The 25,757-nt window shown below is 43.1% G+C and overlaps 1 protein-coding gene across 6 annotated transcripts in view; it reads right to left on the reverse strand.

Annotated features, from left to right (window-relative positions):
* Positions 1–9,005: 9,005 nt before the first annotated feature.
* Tnrc6b (trinucleotide repeat containing adaptor 6B) overlaps positions 9,006–25,757 on the reverse strand; it is a 248,970-nt gene continuing 232,218 nt past the window's right edge. For all 6 annotated transcript variants that reach the window (XM_078052689.1, XM_078052688.1, XM_078052690.1 and 3 more), the window contains 3 exons: positions 25,685–25,755; positions 23,149–23,288; positions 9,006–21,652 (listed from right to left, as the gene is read on the reverse strand). In XM_078052689.1, coding sequence (XP_077908815.1) covers positions 21,265–21,652; positions 23,149–23,288; positions 25,685–25,755 — 599 coding nt within the window. In that variant the 3' untranslated portion in view covers positions 9,006–21,264. The remainder of the gene's footprint in view (positions 21,653–23,148; positions 23,289–25,684; positions 25,756–25,757) is intronic.

Below are 25,757 nucleotides of genomic sequence, written 5' to 3' on the forward strand. Positions count from 1 at the left end.
TGACTTCCTTCGCCGGGGTGGGACTTCCTCCGCGTGGTCCCGCCCCCTGGGATTCTGAGCGCTGGGGTCACTGGAGGATTCCGAGGCTTCGGCTACGTAGGGTTGCGGCCTTTTTCTTCGTTTAAGAGAACCGTGAGCCTCTCTGCACCACGACTTTTCCATCCGAAAAAGGCACACTAAGATCTGCTTTTAAGAGTGTGGAGTCAGCAGTTCAGTGATGCCTGGTATACTCCGAACACCCTACTTCATTCCTGCTGCTTGCAGGGCACCAAGCGCCTTTCCAAGCAGCAACAAAGATGAACGAGGGAACTTTGACATTTATTGTGTATTCAAGTGGGCCCCTTGTGCCAAAATGCGATTAAAAAATGGATTTCTGCCAGATTCCTCACGAGGGAAGTGAAAGAAGCTGAAAGTCCGGCTGAGAGTCACCCAACCAGTAAGCATGGCAGGACCTGAAACCCAGGTCCGCCCCTCTTTGGACCCTGCGCTCACTTACCATGCCCAGGTCACACCATCCTCCCACCACCGGGCTAGAGCACCTTTCTCTTCCAGTCCCAGCAGCTCGCAAAGCTGAGGCTAGAGGCCAGCCTGGACAATTTAGTGGAACACTTTCTCAAAAATCTAAAGGGCTGAGGGTGTAGCTCAGTGGTAAAGTGCCCCCAGGTTCTATCCCTGGTTCTGCTAAAAAAGAAACAAAACAACAACAACAAACAAACAAAAACCCTTGGTCATCCATCAGAGAAGACTACCAGTTACTTGGGCTCACCATCATGGTCTTCTTTTGCTTCCCCTTTTGAGCTGTAGAGAACGAGTTTTGCTGGAGGGAACTGGTGGGGGTGGGGGTGGGGTGGAGTGCTGGAGATTTAATCCAGAGGTGCTCTATCATTTTTATTTTTATTTTGAGACAGGGTCTTGCTAAACTGCTGAGGCTGGCCTTGAAGTTGAGATCCTCCTGCCTCAGCTTCCCAAATCACTGGGATTACTTGGGCCACCACGTAATAATAATAAAAAGGGCTAGAGATAGAGCTCAGTGAACCCCTGGGGTCAACCTCCAGTAACATTCACACACACAAACACAGAGAAAAAAAGAAAAAGAAACATCACTTTAATAGGTAATAATCATGAGTGGTGGGAATATGAGGTCAAGGAGATAATTCTATAAACTGGGCCTACTGTGCTGATCCTCACGAGCTTTCTTTTAAAAAAGCAATTTACCCACTGTCCTGCCTGGCTTAAGTCCACAGGATATGTTACGTTACTCAGCAAACAATGTGTTATCTGCAAGAGAAATGCAGGTCTGAAAGGCTGCTGTCTACCAATGAGAACACAAGTTACAAGGAAGCGGGTAAATTTCATGACCCTTACACAAGATTCCAGAACTGGGAGAGATGTGACAATTAGAACCAGTCAGCATGGGCCAAAGTGATCCAGAGTTGTCTTGGAGCTTTACCATCCATGCCCAGTGGGGATTTGGAAGTCTGACACAATCTTGCTGTCAATCAAGTCAAAATTGACCTGGGTGGAACTGTGTGGAAACTTTCTGGGACCCCTCCCCCCAATAAAACTGTAGACAGGAGGGGTGTGCCATCTCGTTCCTCTCTTGACAGGATCCACTTCTCCCTTAAATATCATCTTTCCCCTTCTATCTTTTCTAATAAAATTATTCCTTCTACTTTGAGTGACATGTCTAACATCTTTCTGGTATGATCACAAGAACCAGTAACTGGGCTGAGGATGTGCTCAAGTGGTAGCACGCTCGCCTGGCATGTGTGTGGCCCGGGTTGGATCCTCAGCACCACATACAATCAAAGATGTTGTGTACGCCAAAAACTGAAGAATAAATATTGAAATTCTCTCTCTCCTCTCTCTCTCTCTCTTATTAAAAAAAAAACAAAAAAACAAACAAACAGTAACTGAGGACCCCTTTGGCTCCGTGGCAGGCCCTTGCTCTGTTTCAACTTGCCCTGGTATCTCCTTAATGTAAAGTCCTCTTTTTTCTGGCTGTTTCCTCTTCAACCATTCCTGGCACTACCCCATATTTGCTGTTTCTTGCACTACCCTATATTTGGGCAAGTTACTTAAATCTTTTGGCACTTTGGTCATCTCACCTGCAAAATGTGGCTGATGATCCCAGGAGTGCAGTGAGGTGTGAAGGCAAGAAAAGATGCTGGCTCCCTGGCTCACTCACTGTCTGGGAAAATTGGGGCTCAACAAATTCATTCTACTCTCTGCTTTAATCCTTAGCACTTCAATAAAACTTCTGCCCTCTCCCCTTCCTCCAAATCATACTCAGTGATCATCAATAACGTCCTCTAAAAACTAATCAAAAGGCCTTGTTCCCTAACTTATATATTTATTTGCTTATATTTGCATAAAAAAGTGTTAATATGGCTGGGGATGGCATGCAGGGCCTGGAATAGAGATGGACAGAAAAAGGGGCAAAACTTCCCAATGTCACCTCTATGTCATTATCATTTTTGTACCACATTTTTCTTTTCCTTTCTTGTACTGGGAATGGAACCCAGGAGCACTTTACTACTGAGCCACATCTCCAGCCAGTGTTATTTTTTCTTTTTCTTTTTTTTAATATCTTTATTTTTAAATTTTTTTTATGTGGTGCTGAGAATCGAATCCAGTGCCTCACGCATACTAGGCGAGCACTCCACCACTTAAGCCACATCCCCAGCACCCCCTCTTTTTTTTTTGAGGCAGAGTATTGCTAAATTGCTTAGGGCCTTGCTAATTTGCTAAGACTGGCCTTTAACTTACGATTCTCCTGCCTCAGCCTCTTTGGTGTGCACCACCATGCCAGGCACCAAATAACTTTTATCTTGTTTTCCTGTACACATTCACACCCCCTAGTTGGTTGAAATATTTAGCATTTCAGATAACCTCTTTCCTTCCTGCTTTGACAAGTGCTGTTGTTGCTCCCTTCCCAGCTATTCCTTCTTGGTTATTTCTCTCTCCCTCCAGGAGAAGGAACTGGTGGGAGTTTCCCCCAAGATTTAACTCACCTTTCCTCCCTGGGAAACCTCTTGCAGAACTTGCAGGGCTTACCTCCTGAGTTTGCAGGTCCTCCCAAGCATTCTTGATCTTTAAAGGCTGGATGGTTGTCACTGTTAACTAGAGCAACATCTCTCAATCAGAGTCTAGTTTTTTTTTTCCTCTCAGTTGTGGTCTGATTCAATAAACAAGTCTTTTGGTTGTTTTCTTCTATATTCATTTTTATTTCCAGCTTTTAAAAGCTTAGGTTCTTAAACAGGTGCTGTCATTTCCCCATCTCCCAAGTACTGAAGATTTCACACAGGGGTACTCTACCAGTGAACTATATCCCTAGCCCTTTTAATTTTTATTTTGAGACGAGGTCTTGCCAGATTTCCAAGACTGGGCTCAAACTTGCTATCTTTTGCCTCAGTCTCCAAAATCAATGGGATTAAGGTGTGCACATCCACACCTGGTCTGACTTCAAATTCTTGACATAATATCCTATTACTCATTAGGACCATTTATTCCAAGATACATATACCAAAGTGTGAGTTCAAGTTCTCACCTTTAACTAGGCAATAGGATACCATGAGACTGGAGTACAAAGGACAAAAGTAAGAGCAAGAGGTGAATTTAGGGAAGTAGATGGAAGTCAGACAAGAACTTTGTTGGAAATAAGGATATTTGAAGTTTTATTCTAAGCATCAAGAAGCCACTAACAGGCTTTAGAGTGAAGGATGACCGCCACAGATTTGTTTTGGAAAAATATCATCCTGGGTATCAATGTAGTCTATCTACATTGAAAACAAACAAACAAACAAAAAGAATGGAAGCCAGATGCAGTGGCACATGCCTGTAATCCCAGTGGCTTGGGAGGCTAAGGCAAGAGGATCACAAGTTCAAAGCCAGCCTCAGCAATTTAGCAAGGCCCTAAGCAACTCAATAAGACCATCTCTCTAAATAAAATGCAAAATAGAGCTAAGGATGTGGCTCAGTGGTCTAGTGCCCCTGAATTTCATCCCCAGCACCAAAAAAAAAAAAACAAAAAAAACGGCATAGTGGCACATGCGTGTAATCCCAGCTGCTTGGGAGGCTGAGACAGAAGGATCTTGAGTTCAAAGCCAGCTTCAGCAACAGTGAGGCAGAAACTCAGTGAGACCCCGTCTCTAATCCAAATAAAATACAAAATAGGGCTGGGGATGTGGCTCTGTGGTTGTGTTCCTGAGTTCAATCCCTGGGACCACCTTCCCCCCAAAAAGAATGGATGGGGCAGGGGGCTGGAGACATAGCTTAGTAGCAGAGCACTTACCTAGTTGTGCAAAGCCTGGCTTAAATGCCTAGCACTAGGGGAAAAAAAAATAGGGACAGGGAACTGGACTTGCTGGATGTGAGAAATAAGCTATGCTAATGCAGTGAGTTCAGTAAGACCTATTGGTGTGGATGGCCTACCTTGGACAAGGGCCAAAAAAAGGAAAGAGTCTGAGGTATGATTAGCTAGGTTGGTGGAGCACAGGAGGAAGAATCAAGGGTGATTCCAGGTTCTTCATGTTTATTACTGGGTACATTATGCTTAATGAGGCCAGCTACCTCAGGGTGGGAGGCAGGGCAAGCAGGCAGGACCAAATTTTGTTTAGAACTTACTGAGTCTGCAGGGTATCCAAATGCTTCCAAATGGTGAGTAGACAATTGCATACACAGGTCTGGAGCTCAAAGGTAAGGGCTGGAGATAACACACGCAGTTTATTATAGATAAACTCTGTTCTTTTTGGTACTAGTGGTCTTGTGGTCTCCAGCACCAAACCAAACAAAAACAAACAAACAAACAAAAAACAACGAGCATGGTGGCACATGCCTGTAATCCCAGTAAGGGAGGTGAATAATAAGATAATTTTACAGTGATCAGGTTTTTTTTTTTTTTTTGGAGGGGGGTTACTAGGGATTGAACTCAGGGGCACTCAACCACTGAGCCACATCCCCAGCCCTATTTTGTATTTTATTTAGAGACAGGTTCTAAGTTGTTTAGCACTTCACTGTTGTTGAGGCTGGCTTTGAACTCGTGATCCTCCTGTTGGCCTCCCAAACCACTGGGATTACATGCGTGTGCCACCACGCCTGGCGATAGTGATAAGTTCTGTGAAGAAAATCAACGAGGACAAGAGCATAGAGTACCTTAGGGTAGTTGGAGGTGGTAACAGTTTTTTTTTTGTTGTTGTTGTTTTTAAATATTCTTTAGTTGTTGATGTAACTTTATTTATTTATTTAAATAATAATGGAACTGAGGATGGAACCCAGTGCCTCACACATGCTAGGCAGGTGCTCTGCCACTGTCCACAACCCCAGCCCCAAAAGCTTGTTTTTGACAGAATAACCAAGTGAGGCTTCCTATTTGGTCCGAGATTAGGCCACGATGTGGGGGACAGAGGAACAAGGATAATGGCCATGAGGTGGGCAGAATTTTGGTGTCATTGGGAAAAAGGAAGGCTCAGGGGGCCTGTGGGCTCAGAGGGAGTTAGCAGCTTGGGGATTTGTAGACAGTGGTGTGGAGTCTGCATTTCAAGAGATGTCCATGGAGGGTAAGCACATGCCTAAGTTTAGTTGTCATGCAGGGAACAGTCTAGGGTAAAGAGGAAGAGAATGGATAACGCTGTATTGGTCCAGGTGAGCATAGAGTGGGACCTGAGTTGGTGGCGGTGAGACACGTTTGTGGATTCACATGCATGACATGTAGTGAGACTGGGCCTCACTACATTGTCCAGCCTGGCCTTGGACTCCTGGGCTGAAGACTTCTCCCTCTTCAGCCTGGTGGCACAGGCTTCCTGATGGAGGTGACAGGTGGAGGTGTGGGTTTGAATAAATCGGTGAGCTGTGAAGGGTAAAATGGATGGGAGGAGTAGATTTGACCAGGAGGGTGAAGCAATTTGTCCATCAGTCCTAGAAACAGGCAGTTAGGTAGTTGGATAGACAGGAGAATAGAAAGGTCTGGGTTGAAGATAAACTTGTGCAGAATAGGCATTAACAGTGTACTTTAAAATACAGGGCTGGGGGCTGGGGCTGTAGCTCACTAGCACAGCACTTGCCTAACATGCGTGAGGCACTGGGTTCGATTTTCAGCACCGCATAAAAATAAACAAATAAAATTATAAAAGCATTCTGTACAACTACAAAAAACAAAAACAAAAATATGGGGCAGGGTGAAAGCCTCCAAGGGGAGCAACAGGACAGGAACACAGGAAGTTTAGGACAGAGCCCAGAGGGGTACACAATCTGAGGAAAAAGAAAAAAAGAATGTGGATGGCATCATCTAGACTCTTGGAAGAGAGAAAAATAGGAGGGCCTGGTCTGAGCACTGGTGGGACCCAATGGCTCCAGGACAGACACAAGGGGACCAAAGCACAAGACACAGGAGACAGAGAAACATGTTGGAGAGCAGATGGAAAGCCAGGATTTGTGGTGAGCACAGAGGAATGGCAGGGGCAGGAACCAGAAGGAGTTAAGATGAGACAGTGGCTGGCAAGGCAGGTCCAGCACCTGTGCTCACAGGCAGTGTTATAACCTGGGAGGGGCACCTCTATGGGCAGGAGGCCCCAGGGGAACGGTGAGGGGAAAGGGGACAAGGAGGTGACAGGAACTCAAGGGAGGAGGAAGGGAAGGGTTCCAAACACTAGAGGAGGGACTAGCATGAGGAGACATCTCTGCTTAGGGTTACAAGAATTCCAGGGAATTACGCTTAGACCTCTGTTTTCCCCCATGTATTGGTGGGCAAAATCCTCAGCTGGAAGGAGCATGAGGTTTAAGATTTGAAATCAGGAAAAGTCTCTTTGTTTTGAGACTGGGCCTCATTATATTGTCCAGCCTGGCCTCCGACTCCTGGGCTGAAGACCTCTCCCTCCTCAGCCTCCAGAGTAGCTGGGACTATAGGTGCATGCCAGTGCCTGGAAGAAAAGGTCTTAAAGGAGGGGGAGCAAGGAGCAAGCTGATCAGAAGAGCACAGGACACTTGCCAGGCCACCTGGTTGTGGGTTATACAGAATTTAAGGAGTCCTTATTTGCCCTTTAGAGACTTTTCTCCCAGCAATGTTGGGCTGCTTTTGCATGCTTGTAGAGAATAGAATCCCCAAAGTGGGGATTTTGTCACATCAACAAAACAGAGTGGCAGACTCTTTTTATGGGGGAAAAAGGTTGTGTGTATAATAATAATAATCAGATAATTATTATTTTGGTACCAAGGACTGCACCCAGGGGTATTTAACTACCAAGCCACATACATCCCCAGCCCTTTTTATTTTTTGAGACAGGGTCTTACTAAGTTGCTGAGACTGGCTTTGAACTTGCTATCCTCTTGTCTCAGTCTGCTGAGCTGCTGGGATTACAGGTGTGCACTAGCACACCCTGCTGGAATTTATGAATATTAGCAGCAGGTTATTGGAATTATGGACTATAGAGTCTAAACTGGATTAGAAGGAATAGTCAATGAAGTCAAAGCAGCCATCCAATAGGAGTAGGAACCAGCTGGGTGGACAGAGGCCATGGTCAAGGATGCTGAAATTACTGATAATGGTGGGGAGCAATTTGGGGTGTGTGTGGCTGGCGAGGTCTGGACAAAGTCGCTAAGAACCCAAGGTGGTAAGATGGATTTTTCCATGTGGTCACAGAGAAAGACTGATTCAGATACTAAAGTCTTTTAACAACCATCTTTAATTCTATAATACCTTCTTCCTTAGCCACTAATACATTTTGAAAATATCCAAAACTAAAATAAAGCCTTTGGTAACGACGAAGGCCTTATTTTTGTGCTGATCTCTATACTATAATAAAAGAGCACATACCTAGGACTGGCAGGCCCCAAAAGTGTTTTTGAATATATAGTCATCTCTTCTTGTCCACATTTCCCAGTGTTTACTTCTTTTAAGATGAAAGAATTGAATGGAACATAGCCTACCAGTTTGTATAATAATTTCCTTAAAACTCTTCTCTGATATCCAGGTGTTTTTCAGCATAGGCATTTTTACATAATATCAACTTTTTTTTTTGGGGGGGGTAGTGCTTGGAGATTGAATTTAGGAACTCACACATGTTAAGACTGTGTTCTATCACTGAGCTATACCTCCAGCCCTAGTGACTTTTTAAAAACAAGGTCTCATTAAGTTGCCCAAGCGTGACTTGAACATGCAGTCTTCCTGCCCTGGCCTTCCAAGTTAATGGATTATAGGCATGGGCTAGCATGACTTCTGAATGCCACCTGGGTTCCTATTATGGTCACGCCTATAGCAGTGGAGAGGAGCTTCAGTTAAACCAGGAGCATGTGCTTGGAGCACGCCCCAGCTCATAGCAAGCACTCAGTGTTGCCTGTTATTGGCTAATTAAATCATTTGAAGCTTCAGCTTCCTGATGAAAAGGGTTTGCCTTGTCTACCTCATGCACCATTCTGAGAATTAAATCAGATACAAAAGTACCTAGGAATGGGGGGGGGAATCAATTCTTATGGATTCCTTTTTCTATTCTAGAGGCAGCAAACAAGAGATATGGAGACAGGAAAACCTGGCCCAACAGCTGAGGTGGTGCTCTTCAGCAGTTCTGCAGCACCCAGCATAGAGCAGAGGGGGGCTCAGCATGGCATTTTCTGGACAAAGCCACTTGGCTGGTTAGTCCCTGGGCACAGCTGTAGCAGGAGGCGGAATCTTCTCTCCTTCACTTTAGTGTTCTCCCACCAAATGCAAATTGGAATTCAATAGACAACAGTCAAAGGCAGGAGAACCTGAATTTCTTTTACAGAATCTGAACCCTGCACAGTGGCAGGTCACAGCACCAGGGCAGGCAGCAAGCAGCACAAATGGACCCACAGTCCGACATCAACCCAACAATACCACACAGCAAGACAAAATGGACAAATTTGAGCCCCAAATTTAAAGCTTTTATATATGGAGCAGGGAGAGACAAGAAGAGGAGGGGGAAAAATGATAAAACTTTCAACAAAGGAGGAAATTAAACTGGCAGAATAAAACAAGAAACCACAATAGTAAATGCTTAGCAGCCAAACACATTTATTAGTCTTTTTTCTTTTTTTTTTTCCAGGAACCCAAAAATATTTTGTAGTTATAATGTAAGCAACTGAGTTGCACATAATACAATCATATCTTTCCAAAATAAAATAAAATAAAAAACTAAACAAAAACAAAAATAAGCTGTTTAAAAGCCCAAAAAAACCCTTCAGAAAACTCTCATATATGCATTACATCATCTCTCAGTTTTAATGAAATGACGACGACTTAATTCCTTATTACTCAACCTGTCACAATCCAATAAAACACCACCCTTCAGTTTTTTTTGTTTGTTTTTGATATATATATATATACACACACACACATATATATATATATATATATTTTTTTTTGAAATCCAGCATGAGAAATACAGTACCTGCTATGGCAAAAAATACACATAAAATGCAACTTTTCAGCTTATTTGTACATTAGTAGAGTTTAACATTTTATTGTTTTTAAGTGAACCAGTGATTTTAAGTACCACTATACTAAAAAAGTAAAATAAAATATAGAAAAGGGGGGCCCAGCCTGCCGTGCAAGTGCACCTCTAAAGTGCCTAGTTTCTGTGTCCATGTAAAACCAGTAACACGAGGAGCAATGTCAACATATGGGAGTTTGATTAAACCTCTATTTAATAAAAAAGACAATGCCATGTCCTCCCTTTTCTCCCCCAAGTGTCCTTAAATCCCATCATCCTCTTTCTCTATTGCCCATCTGAAGAGAGAAAAGAAAGCCACCAAAATAATATTGTAAAAGCTATTTCAAGTATAAGAAAAACAAAACACTTATAGGTAACTTGCAGAGAGCATCAATATGTGCAGCTATTTAGTCCTTTTGACAGGTTTTGTTTCTGCCGAGTGTTTCAGATGAGAGGTGTTTTTTTTTTTTTGCTGTACCTTCTGTTACCTGTTTGTGTGCAAAGTTGGAAAGCTGCCTCTTAAAAAATCCAGCCTCCTTTTGATGCCTTCTCTGCACCTTCTGTTTAAAGGGGGCAAGGAGAGCTGTGGAGGAGGGAAGGAGGGAGCCCATGTCACAAGGATTTGGTGATACCTCTCTGCCTCTCCTCCTCAGCCACACCCCCAGATCCTCCGGTATCTCAGGTTCACCCTCAGTGACTCCTCACTGAAGTGACTTCCACTATTCACTGTTTCCTGATTTGGTAGGATGTATTTCACTATGTAAACATAGCCCCCTAGGATTATGGAACCCAAGCAGCATTTATATCTCCATCGAAAGGGAGAAAGATAAAAATAGTCAAGAAACCTCTCCTCAGATTGCTTTTGTTGTCTGTTTTTGGTTACGCAAAACAGGGATGGGATGGGGCAGATTCAGAATGTGAAGTTTTAAGCAAATTATGGGGAGTTAGGAGTGGGCGTGGTTAGCTGTTATATCTGCTTTATTTCCCTCCCAGTTTTTTTTTTTTTTTAACTTGTTAAAAATGTTCCTGCACCTTAAGTCGTGCTGAGATTAAGGCCAAGGGTGCAGAGTCTTGTGCACGTGTCTCTGGGAGCACATTCAGGAGCGTGCACCATTTTGTTATCTTCTGAGATCACTGTGTACACTTTGGTCACTGGTGTGTGCAAAGGGTGGTAGTGGGGAGGTGTCCCAGGAAAGAGGTGTGGAGATCAGCAAAGCCCTTTGGGAGCATCAGAGAAGGGCAGAAAGGCAGGTAGAACCCATGAGGATCAGAAGAAGGAGACTGCTAGGTAACGGCCTCCAGGTAACAACAGAAGGAGAATTCCAAGTTCACAGAACCCGAATCAGAAGGTGGGTGGAGAATGAACATGTACTTATCATCCAGCTTCTTCCTCAGAGGAGTCGTCACTAAGCAAGTCCAGGGAGAGCACACTAGAAAGGGTTTCTCAACAGTTTACTTTCAAAGAGCTGGGGTGGGGGTAAAGAAGCCATTCAACAGGATCCAATCCAACCCTGTCTCATGGGGACCCAAATCCAGGAAGCTAGTAACTGACAAGAGTCCTATGAGCTTGGTGTTAAAAGGTATTTCCCTCAAGTCTGATGGAAGGAGGAAGATCTGAAGATGTGCACGGCCTTCAAGGTTGTTAGCATTGTCTCCTTAGATGAGTTTCCTTATAAGAAATCCATATATTTCAAAAGCATCACAATCTGACAAGACTATAAATTTTTTAGCACAAACTGAAAATCCCCTTGTCAACTACAAAGTGATATCCAAGGTGTGTGTGTGTACTCAAAGTCTTGCCTAGAAACCCCCTGGAGTCCCAGCACAGGACAGATCTTCCAGAGAAATCCACATAACCCCCACCCCAGTGCTGGGATACTGGAACAGATGGCAGTAGTTAAGAAGACAGGGTTGGACATTGGTCTGCGGTCACTGTGAGGCAGAGCGACAGACACAGCTCCACCTGGAAACAGATTCATTCTACTGACCTGCTCTGTCTTTGCTTCTTAAACATGAAAGGATTCAGATCTGAGACTTTTGATGGCTTAGTATGGAAAATATCATATTTTAGGGTTACTTTCACAGCAAACAATGTTTTTAAAGTTATCCTGCTATTTACACATTTATATTTTTTAAAGAATAACTCACCAATGTCAAAAAGGAGACAGGAGTTAAGGGTTTCCATTGCAGGGGCACTGTACCTCGAGGTATTGTTTTGTGTTGACAGTTGAAACATCAGGATCTGTTTTTTTGTTTAAAGGCAATCTAGCAGAGCAAAACCCTGATAAGGTCATGCCTATGCAGTCCTGCACCGGCACGAGGAGACTGTGATCAAGTCTGCTACTCGTTACAGTACTGTGAACATCAACAACAAAAGTTGCTGCATGGAAAACACTGAATACAGGCCGAACAATCTCTTGCTTATGATACTGTGTGCTGCAAATAATGCCTAGGCCAGAGCAGTACAGGTGCCATGATGTATCACAGGCAAGATCAAAGGAATTCTGTTAGAACTAAGAAGAGGATTACGCAGGCCTTCCCATGTCACTCACTCACTGCTCACCACAGGAACAGCATCATAAATGCAGGGGGAAGCAGAGAGATTCCATCTGACTGTAGGACAGCGGTTGGGGAAGGGAAGAGAATCTTTTCTTGCCTGCCAAGCAACAGCAGGCAACAGCCCTCTTCCTCACAGAGGAGGGCAGTTCCCTCATAATTAAGAATAAGTTCACTTAACAATGATTAAAAAAGAAGAGAGAAATTAAAAAGGAGAAGAGGAAGCATTTTTGAATTGACATAAAGATTTACTTCAAGATCAGCACAAGGGAGGCATGGTTTCCTGAGCTGAAGGGTTCTGGATTCAGGAAAGGATGAGACTTCTTTGTCCAGAGAACACTGGAGCCTTTGGGGTCCCAGTTTCCCTGGATTAACACTGCACAGCTAGGATCAGGGATCCTGTACCATACTGGTAGTTAGGAGCTGCAGGCCCCCTGAATATGCCTGGTCATCTGACCTGCCAACCATGGCAAGAGGCCTCAGGTCTCTTTTGATCCCACAGTGGCAACCTTGGCGCATCTTCTCTCACTCCCCCTCCCTCCATGATGTGGGGATACCATGGACACAGAAACTGGAGAACAAGGACTCAAAGCAACCCTCTTCCCCTCCGCCCTCCTCCCCCCTTTTGCAGAATGCATAGTTACAATTCACGTTACAAAATAAAGAAGCAATGATGACCACATATGGACCTTTTTTTTTTTTGAAAAAAGAAAAAAAAATCCAACAACCTCTTCTTAAATTCAGTATCAAAATTCACATTTGCATAATAATACATTTCAAGGCCATCAGAGAGGAATGAGAGTGAAGCAAGAAAGCCCAGGCTCCCCTCCTCCCTTTGTCTTCCTGAAGGAATCTAGGGACTGCTTTCCTCTGTGGGGGAGCTGTGAGGAACTGTGGGAATGGCCCTTAGCATCCACTTGGTATTTCTTTTGAAGATAGGAGTGGGGAGAAGAGGTGGAATTGTTGAAAACATCAGAACAAATAAAGAGACACTGCAGATTTCTATGTTTAACTATAATAATTGCTGAAGAAATAAAACATGACTGCAAATTTTCCTTTTCTTTCTCACAAACTTCAATCTTAACTCTTTCAAAACCTTTTTCCTTGTGTGCAATACCCTGTGTGCATAAACGGCAAGATGATGGGACTTCCACTGGGGAAAACAATGACTTTCTCAGGATACAGAATGAAAGGGTAAATAAGGGTAAATGTATAGCCCGAGCTGCACACACAGGAGCCAGCCAGAAAATGCCTTCTTTACATGCATGAATGAATGTGTCACAGATATCACCTTATTCCAATTCTCCATGGTTACGGAAACACAGGAAATTAAACAGTCACAGGCATGCATGTGTGTGTACACACACACACACACACACACACACACACACACACACACACACACAGAGAAAACTAGGGAACTCAGATACCAAAACCAAACTTGCACTCTCGGACTAACCCAGGCCTCTGTCACTTGTGCAATTGCACTTCATCCTCTCCTCTCCAGAGCCCCAGAATCTCTTCGACACAACTACATGTGCAACACGGATGCTAATGAAAGCTCAACAGCTGCCCCAGGGCTTCCAGAGAACTCCACTATCCCAAAGACCGACTGACCGATGACCGTCTTTCTGTGTTCACCACAATGGGTGGCCTCTACCTCAGAGAGACGGTCTCTGAACTCACCAAGGCACATTCAGAGGTACTTCACTTGAGTGATTTCTGGGACAAAATTAAAAGGGAATGGAGGAGGTGGTGTTTTAAACACATTTATGCTAACTTAACCCGAAATTTCTGGCAAGTGTCAGGCTAAAATGCATCACTTGTAGAAAAACAAACAACAACAAAAAACCACACTACCTTTACAAGGCATGTGACTTCTTGAAGGGCTCTTGAGGTTTTTGCTTTGTTTTGCATAAATCCTCTTTTCACATTTGGCAATCTACTGCCTTCCTCTGTGAGTCCGCTCTTCCTCACAGCCTCCAGTTCTTTACCACCCATCCCCACCCCCAGAGCGGGGTACACCTTCCGGTGCCCAAGTGCCCAAGGAGGAATGCCTAGTTCACCAGGAGGTCTAGGAAGTCAGTGTGAAGGGAAAGGAAAGAAGGACAAAATAATTACTCTTTTTGAAAAATCTGTCACAACATAACAATGCTCGCTGGATTGGGCCAATTATAATAGGGAATTTATTTCCAAAGCAATGACTCAGGAGGCACACACTGCTTCAGGGAAACACTGTTTTCACAGAAAACCTCTTGTCTGTTGCATTTACTTGACCTTTGTCCTCCCATGAAAGGACATGTGTTTGCCACAATGAAGAATCAATGACTGAGCCTTGCAGAGACCCTCTGGAGAGGGAGTTCCTGGCATGCAGTGTCTTGTTAAAAGCAAATCCAGGTGTGCGGCTGACTGAAAAGGGAACTATTTAAATTCTGTGAAGCAAACACTTGCAGTTTCTGTCAGTTTGCTACTTTTTTGGAGGGTGAGGGATGGTTTAAAACAAAAACAACTCAAACATTAGAAATACTTCATAATCACTCAGGACCTAGTCCAAGTGATCACGTGTGGATGCTGGGCTGGTGGGGAAGCTACTCTCCACTCCCTGCCCAGCATTCCTGCTTCTTCGCCCTGTAGATGTTCATGGCCTCCTTTGGCAGAGTCGGGTAGGAGGTGGGGAGGTATGTGGGCAGTTTAGGGAGGATTGATGCTCAGTTTTTATTAAGCTATTACTATATTCATAGGTTTTTGGAGTCAACAAATATTTCAAATCTAAAGAATATGATACCACCATAGCCCATGTCAAAATTAAAAGAAGAAAACACTATCACTGGACAAATGGGGACCTTCACATGCCTTTGGCACTGGCCATAAGCCTACAAATCATATCATACTGTGTGCACAAACTCTGGACATGGAAATAATATTCGAGATTGTTGATATTCTTATAGATTAAGACAGAAAGGGGGCACAGCCTGGTGTGCAGCAGGGCTAGAGGGTACCCTATTTTTGTGAATGAGGTCTAAAGACAGACAATACAAAATTCTTATCTGCACTATCAGTGGCCTTAGTTTTACTCTTGCAGGAGGAAAATCATCATCGCAGAATTAAACTTCTTTCTAAGTAGTATAGTTAATGCACAGACATGAAATATGACAAAACTTGGCAAAAACATTGGAGAAAAAAGTTTGATTTGTTTTTTGACCAGCTAAAAATATCTACTCCTGGAGGCTGGGGCTACAGCTCAGGTGATTGAGTGCCTGCCTCACATGCACAAAGCTCTGGGTTCAATCCCAGCACCGGAAAAACCAAAACAAAAAACAAAAGACTACTCTTACCTGAAGATCTTAACAAAAAACAAAATAAAACTAAAAACTCAAACCCCTAAACAACAAAGCTTTATATGCTGAATTTAAACTATGTGGATGGAGAAAAATGGAATTTTTTTTTTTTTTTTTTGTAGTGGGGGAAGGAACTGGGGATTAAACCCAGGGGCCCCTCTTCCACTAAGCTACTCTCTAGTCCTTTTTTTAAAATTTTGAGACAGGGTTTTGTTAAGTTGCTAAGAATGGTCTAGAACTCGCAATTCTCCTGCCTCAGCCTCCCGAGTTGCTGGAATAACAGGTGTGCCACCGCGCCCAGCTAGAATGAGACCTTTGATATACAGGACTCAGTTGTGCCCTAACCTTAGAAACGGCTATTAAGCCAAGTCTACTGAAAACACCCTGTTTACACTTGGAAGGAAACAGGCTTTGCTTGACTGAGCATTTTGCTCAGCACAGATACTAGAGTCAAGATGACACTATACGAAAAATAAGATGAAGAAGGACACAGCATCTGAGGTTCAAATGGAATCTTGCTGCTAACTCACAAAACCACACCCCCTCCATGAAAAGGGTGAAAGTGAAAGGAATATTTGCTCTTAAAAGTCTGTGAACTTTTAGTTTCTCATAGACATGTTAATAAAGGTGCTTCCAAATTCTTAGGCAGGAATTTCTTGTGTCTTTCTCCTTCCCTTGCACACCTTATATAGCACATTCAAACTACAGGAGTGTGGAAGAACCACTTACTTAGGCTACATTCGTGTCAGAAGAGTTGGGGAAATTCTTAGGACAGCAGCCATAGTAACTGAACATCAGCTGCTAAAGTGAAACTAACTGGGCAATAAGTGGCTAATGTGGAAAAGGGAAGGAAGGGGACAAGGACAATGCTGATGAAAAAATGTGGTTTGGAATATTTCTTTCTGTGTGGTGCTAGGGACTGAACCCATGGTTTGGAATCTTCACTTGAAGCACTGCTAAGTCCTGACTCATGAGCGTTGTGAATGGAACACTTGTAGGGACAGGGATGAAGGAGATGGAGGTATTATAATTTCTTCCCAGGGTTGCAGAGAACTGAGATTTTCAACACCTGAAGTGGGGTCAAAATGGCACTGGATTCTCTCTGGCAGCAGAGGCCCCTGTCTGATGGAAGACAACCCTTTCCCTATTTCACTTTGTTTTTCTTTTGGCTACTCATGTGGTAGACAGAAACCAAGTTTGTGATGTTTAAGAGATATACACACTTCCAGCCACTCTAGCAATCAAATGTTTAAAAAACAAAACAAAAACAAAAACAAAACAAAAAAAACAACAAAAAAACCCTACTACAAAATGGAAAACTCATGCTTACATGTCCAAAATGTGTACAAAGTAAAATCTATGAAATGAGGGTGGCCTCGGTATATATGCCATAATGTGCTGGAAAAGAGGACACACCCACTGAATTTTCTAAGTACACCAAAGCCACCTAACTTCTTGGTAGACATGGCTCTTGCCAAAAAAATACAATGGAAAGAAAAGAGCTTTCCTCTTTAATGATACCCTCACCATAACCTGTTCTTAGGTCACTGCCAACCAATAAAGCAGAGCTTTCAGCAAGGTGAAAAAGGGCGGGTAGGCAGAAGAAGCAGAAAAACAGGAACCTCCTTCCACTGGCTCAGCACAGAGACTTTCCCCATCGCAGGAGCAGTAACCATTACACACCTGGAGAAGTCTACGCTGGGCAAGGGAGGGCACACACACGAGGAAGGAACTTGGCATTCCACATATCACAACATAAAAGCCTGTTTAGCTTCCTTGATTTCTGTTCATCTGTTGAATTTAGCCCACTGCCTTTGGGTCCTGTTTAGGACCACTCTAATCACCTTCCTGGGCAAGCATCCTACGGGCTGTGGAGGGACTGGACCATGGGCACATTCGTGTCCCCTGCCTGGGATGTCTGGGTGTGTGAGCGAAGGCACTAAAGCGGCTTTGGAGACACTGCAGGCAGCGACCCACCCACTCCCTTCCCTGTGGAGCCAGAATCTCCTTCCCACTGCGAAGCTTAAGTTTGAAAGAAGCTGTGGTCATGCTTGGGAATGCTGACCCTGGGCCCCAGAAAGGATATGAAAGAAGAACTCAACATCCAAAACTGAAAGGAAACACTCCAGATCTCTGAGGAGGGAGGGAGATAATTAAGCAGCAGATCCTCAAAACAGCAATTAAAACAAGTACAACAGTAGCTGGGAGCTAAGAAAGTAAAATCACTTGTTCCTTATTAGATTCTTCTACATTTTCTCCTCCTCTTCCCATGACAAACAGAGGTGAGACAGACATTCTTCATTAATAGAACAGTCCATATATAATTTCCTCTAGTAATGCCTATGTTTAAAATTTGTTCCAAAAATTATTAACCTATATTTCCTAACTCTTTACATAGATTCTCAGCAATCCAACCGTACTATTTTACAGATTAGAATTACTCTTATTTTATTTTTAAAGCTGTTGTTTCTTTCTGTATTTCTTTCTTTTGTTGCTGGGGTTGAAGGGACAGGGAGAAGGGTTCCATTGAAAAAATTAAAATGGCTCGGGGAGGTTCCAGTTCAGCCTTACAGGGAAAGGAATGAGGTGACAGCATCCCCACTCTCCAAACACTCCCTATTACATTACACGCGATTTCAAATAGTCCGTGAAGGTGCTCTTAATCCTTCTCCCATATTTTTTAAGATAATGAATTTACCTGTTGCTGCTAAATTGGTAATTTTTAAAAAATATTTCTTTCTATATGTTTTAAAATGTATGATCCCCAGTATGACAATAATGTTTGGAGACTTTTCTTTTTACAATTTTTTAAGTAAAAATTGTTTAAACTTTTTGAAGTTTCAGGAACTTGTAAAAGTTTATTAACAGGAAAGAAACAGCCATCTATCTAGGATAAGATACGGTTAAATAAACCATCTTCAAAAAACTGGCTTCCTACCCTAGAATTCCTGAGAATGCTTGCAAATTTTAAAGCAGGAAAATAAATGTTAAAAACAAAAACAAAAAACACTGTTAAATGCTCCCAGAGTTAGTCTTCATCTAAAATATATATTTATATGTATATATATGTATATATATACGCACTTTTTGGTCTTTTTTTTTTTTAAGTTTTTAGTTTTTTTCCCTTTAAGCTTATGATGGAAGAACATTTTAGCTTCTCATGTTTATTTTTACATATTTCAAATCCCTCATTTATGTCTTGTAAACAAGAGGGGCTCTAGCACCCGGCTTTCACCGTAGTATCGTAAGGAACTCAACTAAGCCATAGTGCAGGTCAAGGACCCAACAGGCAGGAGGAGAAGAGGGCAGGGCAGGACACAGCCGTGAACCAAGAGCGGCAGTGGATAGTCCCCACTGGCTCTCAGGAGCCTTGGGACAAGCTCCTGGCCCAGGGACACTAAGATTTAGCCTTCTGTTTGTAGATGTATGAACACAAGCTGTGCTTCACCTGGAGGTCACCACACGTGACAGGGCTCTGCTCCAACATGGAGAGCAGTCAGTGGAGCTGGAAGGAGACGCATGGTCGGGGCAGAGATGAGAGGGGCACGGTGGTGATGGAAACCGGAGAGCAGGATGAGGGCACAGTCAGTTTGGACAAGGCATTTGTGGGATCAAACCAGCGCTGCAAACTCAAGTGTGAACACCCACCCGCAAAGGGCTTCCTGCGGACTGGCTCATGCAAGCGCTCACTTGACTTATGCCTGTCAATCTCTTTTGAGGCTAGGTTTGTCATCAACAGAGTATGCCAACAGGACTACAGAATTTCCCATTCTTTGACTCACAAAAACCACTTACATGCAAATAACTTTTTTGCCTTTTCCTGTACACACCCATCCACCCACCTACACAGACGTGACCAAAAGTCAAATGCATCAGGCATTGTTGTGTCCTTCACTGAAGATGCTAAAGAAAGAAAGAAAGACTCCCTTGAAAGCAGCAAGTTACAGAGGACAGTAGAGGTCTGCTCCCACCAAGGGCTGGAATGGGCAGGTATCTGCTGGTACAGAATGTCGGCACTTTATGTTGAACAGTACGATGCAGACTGGGGCGTCCACACAAGTGCTAGTTTGTCACCAGCACGTGTCCCCCTCCCCACAACCCCCACCTGTTTTGTATAAAGGGGTACCCTCAGGTCCGCTGTCACTCTTCACAACAAGCAGTTTGATATACTTTGATTTCAACATAGCACATACATGTTGGTGGTAACTGTGGATTAAACGTTGCCCCCTGTTCGGCCCAGAGTACTACTACATTGATGCTTTAAAAAAAAAAAAAGTCTTTAAATACAGAAATTAAAAAAGCAACATTACAAAGAGAAAAAGAAAAAAAAAAAAGAGGTCAAAACCAAAAAAAAAAGGTGCAATACTTAAGTCTTTGCTAAGTTATTCCTGCCTAAGCAAAACCACATACACAGGAAATACACAACACAGAGAAACAAAGGGAAACGCTTGAAGTACACACTGGTTTAAGAACATTCGTTAAGTAAACGTCTCTGTCAGTGATGGCCTGGTGCTGTAACACGCCATGGCCTGGCACAGGTAACGCTCAGCGAGAGAGGAGCAGAGGGGGAGGAGCTGCGATGCTTCCAGGAGGCTGCTCACAACTTACTATTTTCTGTTTTCGTCAAATGAAAATGAGAACCAATAGAAATATTCAATTCAGCATTACCTGATTTTTTTTGATAAATTTCTCACACCTGCTCACATAGGAAAGAGGGAACACAAATTTTCTGCTTTTGAGACATCACATAATCTGAAAACTATCTGATAGTCTGTTCCCATTCAAACTAACAAAAAGGACCTGCATGAAATTTAACAGATGCTCAGGTGTGCCTAGTGGCCATTCACTTTTAAAAAACAGACTGAACACACAGCTGCTCCAAGAGGTACCTCCTGCTCTCTGATTTTTGGACTTGGCAGTGCTCCGCTCTACTGCTAGGTCAAGAGGAAAGCTAGAGAATCTCACTCTCAGGCTAATGCACAAGTGGAAAGGAGCTCCCTGCTCTCATCGTGAAAAAGCACTCTTCGTCTCAATGCAGCCTGACGGAGTGGCTTCAGTTGCAGTAGCTCCCTGTGCTTGTGTGTTCTCATAGTTTAAAAAATAAAATAAAAAGCGGGTGGCCGGCCAGCCAGCCTGCAGACTGTCAGCAATGCAGCTTTTTGAGAAATGAGGGTGGGGTGGGAGGAGGAGGGTGGGACGCAGGCACACACACACACACAGAGACAGGAAGATGCACGTGAATGCACATGAACACACGTGCACACACATACCAGAACAAGCATGCCTGGGCAGTTACATGTGCCAGAACACACTGGTATTTATCAACCAGCCAATCACAAATTTTTTCCTTTTTTTTTTTTTTTTTTTTTTTTAGGTTTTTTGTGTTTTTGTTTTTAAAGTGAGGCTCCGTCAAGTCTTCCCTCCCCCCTCCCCCAACAATTCTTTTGAATTTCCCTCCCTCCCAAACATGGTAGACCTAAGGACGGAAACACACCCAGTGCAAACAAAGTTAAAAAGCTATTTTTTTTTCAGTATATATGTTTCTTAGCAACAACTTCCATATAACATGAAAAAAGTGAAAAACTAGAAACTAATTTTTTTAATTTTTTTTGTGTTTAAATTTAAATGGTATGTGTACTTGCTTCACATTGTCTTTCTAGGTTGGCGTTCATGATTCAAGTATTTCAAGAGTGATATGTTCTCTTTTTTGGATTCATATTCCAAACGAAAAAACTGAAGTTATAAGGGAGGCAACTATGTGCTCAGACAGTCTGTCAATGACCCACCTTTTTTTTTTTCCTCTCTCCGTTTTCTTTTTTCCTTTTAAAAATGTATTTATTGCAAGTTGAAAAAAAAAACGAAAAGGTCAAGTTAGTGCTGCTGCTGTTCCAAAAAAGGTCACGAGGTCAGAGTTGAAAGTTCTAAGTTCAGATTGAATCCGACCCTCCTCCCAGAAGGTCACCAGGTAGTAAAGGAGCAGGACTGCCCATCCTATGGGGATCTTCCACAGTTGGGACTCCCCATAAGCTAGAAGAATAGTTTGGGGGCCCCCACAACGAAGCGCCAGCAAGATCAGCCCCGCTGCTGCCACCAGCACTGCTGCTCCATTGCCCGAGCCCAGTGGACCCACCGAAAAGGTTCAGCGCAGGTCCTACAGGGTCTGACTGGTTCTGGCCGGTCTCCAGCGACTGCCACCCCGTGGCTGGTGCACTTGGGGTTGCTGCAGGTGTAGGGGGCTGAGCTTGTGCCAGAAAGCGGCTAACTTCATCATCTGTGGCAAACTCAGCCAGGATGGTAGTGTTTCCCAACACACACCTGGAGAAGGAAGGAAAAGAGAGCTGTGGGTCTAAGGGAAACGCTCCAGCACCCTTGGGACTGAATGCTTCCAGTCCCCTGCTGTCAATTCACCTGGATGCTTTTGAGTATGTAGAATCACAGGTACCACCCTGGGCCTACAGATCAGAACCTGCACTTCAATTGATACAATGCAGTGAGGTGTGACCCAAAGCTCCAGAGAGTCAAAGGCTCCTGATAACCATGTATCCACACCGGATGGAGTTTATATATTCCTGACAACTTGACTATCACAAACGCGTCTGTGTGTGTTAGGGGAGGGTGAACACATGGAGCACAGAGGAGTTTTAATGCAGTGCAATTACAGTCGATGATAAGATGATGGTGGCTACATGCCATTATACATTTGTCCAAATCCATTCAAGGGACACCACCAGAAATAAATCCTAATATGAACCATGAACTTTGGGGGATTTAATGTCAGTGTATGTTCATCAATTGTGACAGATGGACCACTCTGGTGAGTGATGCTGACAATAAAGGAGGCTAGATATGTGAGGGAGGGGTAGAAACATATGGGAAATCTCTGAATCTCCCTCTCAATTTTGCTGCAAACTTATAAGTACTCTGAAAAAAAAATTCAAATCTTAAAAGAAGAAAAGAGATGAAAAATGTCATTTCTTTTTGACCCATGTGGGGTAAGGATCACAACCTCAGCACCAGACACTCAAAAGTGCTGCCCTGTCCCAGGGCTGGACCTGCTTGCTGCCTGGGCTTTCCCACTGCCCACTCCCTCTGTGCATAGAATTTTGTCATGGCATCTGCAGCCAAAGGGAGTCAGCCCTTTTTTGTCCACCAAGGGCTGGGGGAGGGAGGAGTCTGATCCAGTCCCATCTACTTCAAGCAAAACCCTGCCACCCACCTAAACCACAAAATTTCAACATCATTTACTAGAGGCTACAGAAAGCAGCTAGATTCTTTTATGAAAAATGACAAAACGTTTCACATTTTATAAATATCTGCTTTGTTCTGTGGTACTTAAATTTATTCAACTATTTCACAAATTATTTATATTTGGAGTTCTGATGGTCAGCCTATAAATACACAGGATAATCTCAGGTAGGTAGAAAAGAACTGTCACTTCAATACCCAAGACTTGGAAATGCATGCATGATGGTGTTGTTTTATTTTTTATTTTTTTGGTACCAGGGATTGAACCCAGGGGTGCTTAACCACTGAACCACATCCTCAGCCCTTTTTATTTTTTTAATTTGGAGACAGAGACTCACTGAGTTGCTTAGGGCTTCATTCAATTTCTGAGGCTGACTTTTAACTTGCAATCCTCCTGCTTCAGTCTCTTGAGCCTCTGGGATTACTGTGTGCCACTGTGCCCAACAATGGTGTTTTTATATGCCTGTCCTTGTCTCATGCATCACTGTTTGAATGAGCAGGTTCCAGGATACTCATGGGTGCATCTCCTGCATACTTGCCTAGAGGATGCAGGATGGAATACTCACATGTGCAGTGCGGTTTGGGCCTTGGCCGCCTCCTGTTTGGTGCTGTATCGAATCAGGGCAGTGCCCTGGGTTAGATTCAGATGGAATGTCAGCAGTGGACCATGCTGCATGCAGATCGTTCTCAAGGTTGACCCATCAATCTAAGGAGAAACAACACTTATGATGGGAAAGGCAACTTTAAGATATTTACACACTGAACATTGTTTAGGATGACAGAACTATGGTACAGATTGGTTATAATGGTGATTAAATGAATTTGTGTACCTATCAGAATTACACAATATAAAGTGTGAATTCTGATGCATACTAAATTGGTCTCAATAAAGTTAGCCTCCATGAAAAAAAAAAAGATATTTACACATTGGACTAAGATCTACTCTTCCCATTTTGCAACTAAAATGAATAAAATGCATACATAAATATAGCTCAAAACAAAAGAATATGACTCGACCTGTGATCTGTTTTCTTTTTCTTTCTTTCTTTCACACATGCTAGGCAAGCACTCTGCCTCTGAGCCACATCCCCAGACCCTGTGGTCTATTTCATTTAAGAGGTAAACACATGTGTGTTAATTTTTAGATCCTAAAAAGGCAGAAACGAAGGCTCAGTGTTAGAGTACTCACCTAATGTGCGTGAGGCCCTGAGTTCCATTCCTAGCACCACAATATAAATAGAAGTGAAATAGTCCCCAAATAAGAACGTTAACATGCAAGGTTCTTAGTATTATTACTAATATTTGATTCTTCTGTTTATCCAGTAAACAACCTCACAAAGAAGTAAAGAGAAAGACAAACGAGAAAGCACTGTTAGACACCTGAAGACTTAGAATCTCGATGCCTGGCCTACTTCCCAGACCGTCCCAGTACTGTCTTATGGCTGCTTTACCATCTCAAGGTGAGACCATTTCCACCACCTTTTCTCTACTGTGTCCTCTGCTGCCCAAAAGCGATGGGACTGAAGGCTGTAGTCCCTCAATCCACTCAGTATTCAGGGATTAGGGATAATTCCCCTAACCCACGAGTTAGTTAGATTAACAAACCTCTTCACTCTTATGTGATGGACTAATTTTGCATCAAGAGCCTAAATAGATTTATTTTAGTTGATCATTCCATCATTTCAGTTCATTTCTTTGAAAAATAAGAATACTGGGCTGGGACTGGGACTCAGTGGTAGAGTGCTTGCCTGGCATGTGTGAGGCAGTGGGTTCGATCGTCAGCACCACATAAAAAGAAAATAATAAAACAAAGATATTGTGCCCATCTATAACTAAAAAAAAAATATTAAAAAAAATAAGTATACATTTTTTGGGGGATTGAACTCAGGGGCACTCAACCACTGAGCCACATCCTCAGCCCCCCGCCTTTTGTATTTTATTTAAAGAGAGGGTCTCACTGAGTTGCTTAGTGCCTCACCGATGCTGAGGCCGGCTTTGAACTTACGATCCTCCTGTCTCAGCCTCCTGAACTGCTGGGGTTACAGGCATATGCCACAGTGCCCAGCTAATTTCTTTGGAAACTAAGTATGTTACTATTTGAAATTGCTTTAAAAAATTGTGTTACTGGCTGCTGGATGAAAATGGGTGGTTTCTTGGAGATCTTTAAAGAAAAAGACCAAAGAAATCCCCCTGAGCTTGTTTTATGAGTGAAAACTGACTACATAAGCATGTCAGTATATCCACAAGACACTTTACAGGACAAATACCCTTTAAACAATTTTAAGTGCTGAAAAGTAAACGTATCCAGTGTCAAGATTTACTCTTATGACTGACATTAATTTGTACTAGGTAGCTTTGATTTTTTAACTTAATCTTAAGTCTTTCTAATACAAACACAGCCACCCTATATTCATTTAATATACATATTTACATATGCATAATTTTTTTAAGAGAGAGAGAGAGAGATTTTTTTTTTAATATTTATTTTTTAATTTTTGGCGGACACAACATCTTTGTTTGTATGTGGTGCTGAGGATCGAACCCAGGCCGCACGCATGCCAGGTGAGCATGCTGCTGCTTGAGCCACATCCCCAGCCCCATATATGCATACTTATTATTTTCCCTAAGACAGAAAAAGTGAACAGCTGGTTAACTTGCCCAGGCTCCTTTCAAAATAGGAAAACCCTTACTGCTTCCTTCATCCTACCAACATCATAACCACCAAATTATACGACAACTCTAAAAATGAGGCATACAAAGCTTTGAGAATCATCATGTAAGATCTTGCATACTGGGGCTGAGGACGAATCTCACTGGCAGGCTCACTGGAAGCTCACTGGCGTGAGACAGGCCCTGGTTCTATCTCCAGCACTGGAAACTAATAAAAAGATCAAACAATACCACCTCACATATTTCCAACATCTTGAAGTCAGGTGTGAGACCACATGGCCAGAACCCTCGTTCAAAAGTAGGCTATGAGCCTTGAATGGGGAGAGGAGACCAAGAAATAGTTGAGTTTTCTACCGCCTAACCTCCCCCACATGCGAGTTTCTCTTAATAACACTGAATCTTGTCTAGAACACCTCAAGAAAGCACAATTACCTGTGGAGTGAGATTATGAAGAACCAGCCAGTAACTAGGGCGAACTGAGCCACCATCGCTCCAGGTAGAGGCT

The sequence above is a fragment of the Ictidomys tridecemlineatus genome, chromosome 6 (genome assembly GCF_052094955.1).
Source record: "Ictidomys tridecemlineatus isolate mIctTri1 chromosome 6, mIctTri1.hap1, whole genome shotgun sequence".
In the NCBI taxonomy this organism is placed as follows: domain Eukaryota; kingdom Metazoa; phylum Chordata; class Mammalia; order Rodentia; family Sciuridae; genus Ictidomys; species Ictidomys tridecemlineatus.